Genomic DNA, 5,160 nt, shown 5'->3' with positions numbered 1-5,160 from the left:
AGCTGGAGACACCTTTCTTATATAAACTCTAGAAAATATGTCTTTTATACCTACGACAAAGCCTAGGGCAAAAGATCTATGCCTAAGATGGGCAGCGGGGAAAGAAAAGGGCCTCTAGGCCCAAGTGGCAAACACAATTCATTTCCAGGTAGCCCACAGGAGAATATACCTAACCCTCTGCTCTGCGCATGTGCCAAGTTGTGCCCACAAAGGCGTACACCGTTGCTGTATCTATGGTGGGGACATCCTGAAAGAGAGTCTTCCTGCTGTCAACGCGCCTCTATGGTTCCATGCGGGAAGATGGACAATATTACGAAGGCGCATGCGCAGGCGTGAGAACGTGCGCTTCCTTCTCTTCAAGGCTCTCCGAGTTCTTGCTGTTGCCATGGGCCGCAGACCAGCTCGTTGTTACCGGTACTGCAAAAACAAGCCGTATCCAAAGTCTCGTTTCTGCCGTGGTGTTCCTGATGCCAAGATCCGCATCTTTGACCTGGGTCGGAAGAAGGCAAAAGTGGATGAGTTCCCACTCTGTGGTCACATGGTGTCTAATGAATATGAGCAGCTCTCCTCTGAAGCCCTGGAGGCCGCTCGAATTTGTGCCAACAAGTATATGGTGAAGAGTTGTGGCAAAGATGGCTTTCATATTCGAGTGCGGCTTCATCCCTTCCATGTCATCCGCATCAACAAGATGTTGTCCTGTGCTGGGGCTGACAGGCTCCAGACAGGTATGCGAGGTGCCTTTGGAAAGCCCCAGGGCACAGTGGCCAGAGTCCATATTGGTCAAGTCATCATGTCCATCCGCACCAAACTTCAGAATAAGAAACACGTGATTGAAGCCTTACGCAGGGCCAAGTTCAAGTTCCCTGGCCGCCAGAAGATCCATATCTCCAAGAAGTGGGGCTTTACCAAGTTTAAGGCTAATGAATTTGAAGACAAAGTGGCTAAGAAGCGACTCATCCAGGATGGTTGTGGAGTCAAATATGTTCCCAATCGTGGCCCTCTGGACAGGTGGCGAGCTCTGCACTCCTGAGGTCTTTGACAGCACTGATTCCTTTGGCCATGCTGGCCTCACATGCTCACCAATAAATTTTATTTGCTGACAAAAAATAAGTATTTTTTGGTATTTTAAATATTTTTAAATGTTTGTCCAATTTTTAGAATATAGACCATGAGAGAAATAGTTTTATATTAAAGGCGAGTTTTAATAGCAAATGATGCTTTTCCTCAAGTATGAATGAAATAATTTGTATGCAATTTACAGAGAAAGTTACTGCAATTCTAATCCAAACACTTTTAATTTGGAAGAGTGTAAGGAAATATGTCAAAAGTTTTGTTTGTAGTGACATAAGTTATGCTGCTATCCTTATCTGGAATAAAAAAAATAGCTAGAAAACATCCAAGATTTGTAGAGAAAAAATTGTTATTGTTTATGGAAAATAAACAATAGGGATGACAATAATGATATTTATTAGTGATACTTCAACTGCAATCTCTTTGAAACTAAAAAAAGCCTATTCTTAAACTTGTTGTTTATGTTTTCCTTATAAATTTCTGCACATTGATTTTAGAATTTCGTATCACCTCCAATTATCAGCATTTGGACAGTTGGTTGTGACTGCAAAAGGTTTCCTCAGACAAGCCTTACATTATTTCACACTCAGGAGACAACAGTCCAATCTTTTCTTCATTACAGAAAGGTCATAGGTTGACAACAGAGTTCACATTGCTTGTATCGAAGTCCCAGTAGAACCACCAGAAAAGAGAAAATGACACCAAATCAACTATCTGTGCTTTAAAAGGACCCTAGAGAGACTTTACAATCTGTAGGTGCTTGCTCTACATTAGAGTTACATTGATCATACAGGTGGTTTTGTTGTTTGTTTTGTTTTATTTTTGAAACTACATAAGCTAAAATTACTGGGTCTGTGTTATATTTTAAAATTCTGGTTCCTTATTTAGTCTTCTGAATCTCAATCTTGCCAACAGTGACCTCACCTTTTTGAAACTAACCAATCATTTTCAGGGTCAACATACTGAATGAAAGCAACAAAGGGAATACTGAACAGTATTGAGATATGCACTTATTAAAGTATTTCCATTTACTTAAAAACTTCCTTTGTCAATCCTAAAATTTTGCATATGGCAATATTTTTTTGAGGGTCCTGCCGTAAGATATGTCCTACTTGTATATTTTAAAGCAAGGTTGCTGTATTAAGCTATAATATTTTCCATATTATATATAAATGAGGAAGATAAATAGTAAGTAATATGAATATACATACAGTGTTCTTTCACCTAAGAAGCACTTTCCTTGATGTGTTTTACTTGATGCTTTAAAATTCCTCAAGGTTTCTAGGAAATAAAGTGCTGTGCATATCTTCTGACTCCTATCCAGTCTCGTTTACTTTTTGCCACACAGTCTTTCAAAATGAAAACTTGTATTGAAATGTGAAACACAACACAACGGAACAGTCCCTTAGTTACCTGTTTGTTTGTTTTTTTTTTAATTTAAGTTTATTTATTTTGAGATAGAGGGAGAGAGAAAAAGCACATGTGTGAGAGTGAGTTGGGGGGAGGGGCAGAAAAAGGAGAATAATTCCAAGGAGGCTCTGCATGTTCTCAGTGCAAAGCCAGATGTGGGGCTTGAACTCAGGAAATGTGACATCATGACCTGAGCCGAAATCAAAAGTCAGACGCTCAACCAACTGAGCCACCCAGATGCCCCAGTTATTATGTTAATATAACAATGATGCAGCATTTAAAATATTTTCCAGCTTCATTATTCACCCTTCTCTTTGACCTCAAACTTCTCAAATGTCTTGACCTTCAAACTTGGAACTCTGTACTTGCTAAATACAGGGAGGGAGCTAAGGAAAAGCCAATAAACATCTTTAGCTATGATTACTTATGCATATAGATAGGTAGATGAGAAGAAAGTGAAAGATTAAAAATTTTACACTAAAACCTGGTAGGTAGGTATCATTAAGACTTATTATTTGATTTCTCCTACAGTTTTCTATGATAAGCTATTATATACATTTTATTTCCTTTAATGTTGATAGAAGAACACTTTCACTTTTTTAAGCAACAATGCTATTATGTCTCTAAGTCATGATTTTATTTTTTCAGTATTTTTCTGTTTTCTGGTCATTGTAGTTATTGACAGATTGATAAGACAACAGTTGAGGTGAAGGATGATTTGATTATATTTTTTGCAGAGCTCATCATTATTTCTAAATTTCTATTCAAAATGTAAATTTTAATTTGGGAACATATTATGTATTCATATATTCATGCACCACTTCAATGAAACAGAACTATCTGCTTTTTTCAAAAAAAAAATACAAGTACAGTTAACTACATTCAAGTAAATGTTGCTCTCTAAAACTCTCATTTGGTTAATGGAGTTTCCAGGTTTTATGGAAAATAGTGACTGTATCAGAAGATGATGAAAACTTCAATTGGACCATGCATCATTACCAACTCAGTTTTGAAAATGACCATTATATAATCTACCATTTCTCCCCCTGCTTCAAAATATCCAGTTCTACGAAGCATACATAGCCTGAAGTCCTTAATTTTTATAAAAATAAACACTGTGGCATGAATTGGATGTCACTAACACTGGCTTTTAATTTCCATTTTAGCAGCTTGCCTATCCTGACAAAATTCAAGTAAGTCTTTCTGATTCTTAGAGTGTCACCATGGACCTAAGGATTAAGCTGGGAGATCATTAAGCTCCAATCACCTCTTGCTTTATATAAATGACATAGGTTTGGGTATTTCTTAGAGTAGTGACTTTGGTGTTTTCATAAAAATACCTACTTGTTTTTAATAAGGAATGCAGAAAATAATGAGTAAAGTCAAAGTGAATTAAATTACACCATCAATAATAATTCAAAGTGAAGCCATTGTCATGCTTAACAGTGGATAATAAGGGAAGCTCTGACTGGATTTGAATCTCAGTTTCTCCACATACTTGGGCAAATTACTTAGTATCACCATCACTTAATTTTCTCAACTGTAAAATGAAGTTAAGACACTATAGATTATAAGGTTGTTTTAGGATTGAATTAGATAATTCACCGAGAAAATGAGTAAGATTATGTCTTGCACATATTAAGTATACAAAATTAGTGTCAATTTATAAGTTAATATTCATGTTATCATTACTTCATTTGCTCCTGCATCACTGCTTCTCAGCCTCTGATTTTTGCTGCTTGTAGTGTTATTATTTTTTCATAATTTACAACACTAATACTATTTGGCAACCATTATTCCCTCTAGTCGTCTAATCTGAGTTCTTGATTTAATTGGATTCAATATTCTGATTTTAGTTTTTGTTAATTTTTATCTTTAGTTTTGTAATTTCCACTTTCATATTCTATTTGGGTGTCTATTCTTGGGGTCCTTTTGAAGAATGTAATTGGGCTCTACCCATTATCCTTTACTATTTATTACTCACTTATGGAGATTTGCTTTATTTCCTTTTTCTTCCCCACAGACTGTATTTTTTATCTAGCTTACCCACATTTTCCATTCAATATTTCTTTCTTCCTTCTTCCTCCTTCTTCTTTTTCTCATTTTTTTCAAAAGAATGCTTATATGGCTTATCGTGCCATTATTTTCATACTGCTTACGTGTGATAATAGACTGTTCTACCAGACCTCCTATTTAATCTGACAGATTATTAAGTAAATTTCTCTAGTCACGCTTTCACAAAGCTTTTGTTACTTCTTTCTTCATTTAGTCTTCTTTTTGGGTGCCGTAGTTTGAAAACTGGATATTGCTACCTACTTTTCCATGGCTTCAGGGTGAGAAGCTAGGGGAAGGAAGGAACTAGAAGGGTTAATTATATCCAATAATGGATGCTGGACTCTGATTCAACTTCTGAGATCCGATTAAATATTCTGCACCCAAGCTGACTCCTTGAAGTCAGGTGTGTAGCCCACCTTTCCTGCTGTGGTGTATTTCTTATACTCACCCCTGCTGCTGTTCAGTGCTGAACACTGGAAAATGGTGAGCCCAAGTGTGAGCATCTTTGGTGTTGGTTGGGGTTCCACGTGTCAATAGATTTTCATATAATTTTCTCTTGTGTATTAATTATAACCTTAGTACACTTCTTTCCATATTAGGGCATTAGTGAGACATTTTTGAATT

The 5,160-nt window shown here is 36.6% G+C and overlaps 1 protein-coding gene across 1 annotated transcript; it reads left to right on the top strand.

Moving 5' to 3' along the window:
- The first annotated feature begins 291 nt into the window (after positions 1 to 291).
- RPL10L (ribosomal protein L10 like) lies at positions 292 to 1,110 on the top strand. The gene has a single exon (XM_007097544.2). It carries the CDS (start codon positions 323 to 325, stop codon positions 1,028 to 1,030), a length of 708 nt encoding a protein of 235 aa, XP_007097606.2. The 5' UTR covers positions 292 to 322; the 3' UTR covers positions 1,031 to 1,110.
- The last annotated feature ends 4,050 nt before the right edge of the window (positions 1,111 to 5,160 follow it).

Source organism: Panthera tigris, chromosome B3 (genome assembly GCF_018350195.1).
Source record: "Panthera tigris isolate Pti1 chromosome B3, P.tigris_Pti1_mat1.1, whole genome shotgun sequence".
NCBI classification, from domain to species: Eukaryota; Metazoa; Chordata; class Mammalia; order Carnivora; family Felidae; genus Panthera; species Panthera tigris.
Note: the sequence above shows the minus strand (reverse complement) of the source record. Positions and strands in the feature narration are given on the sequence as shown.

Excerpts from the sequence above, each read along its gene's own strand:
- RPL10L (XM_007097544.2), top strand. The coding sequence starts at position 323 with ATGCGCAGGCGTGAGAACGTGCGCTTCCTTCTCTTCAAGGCTCTCCGA.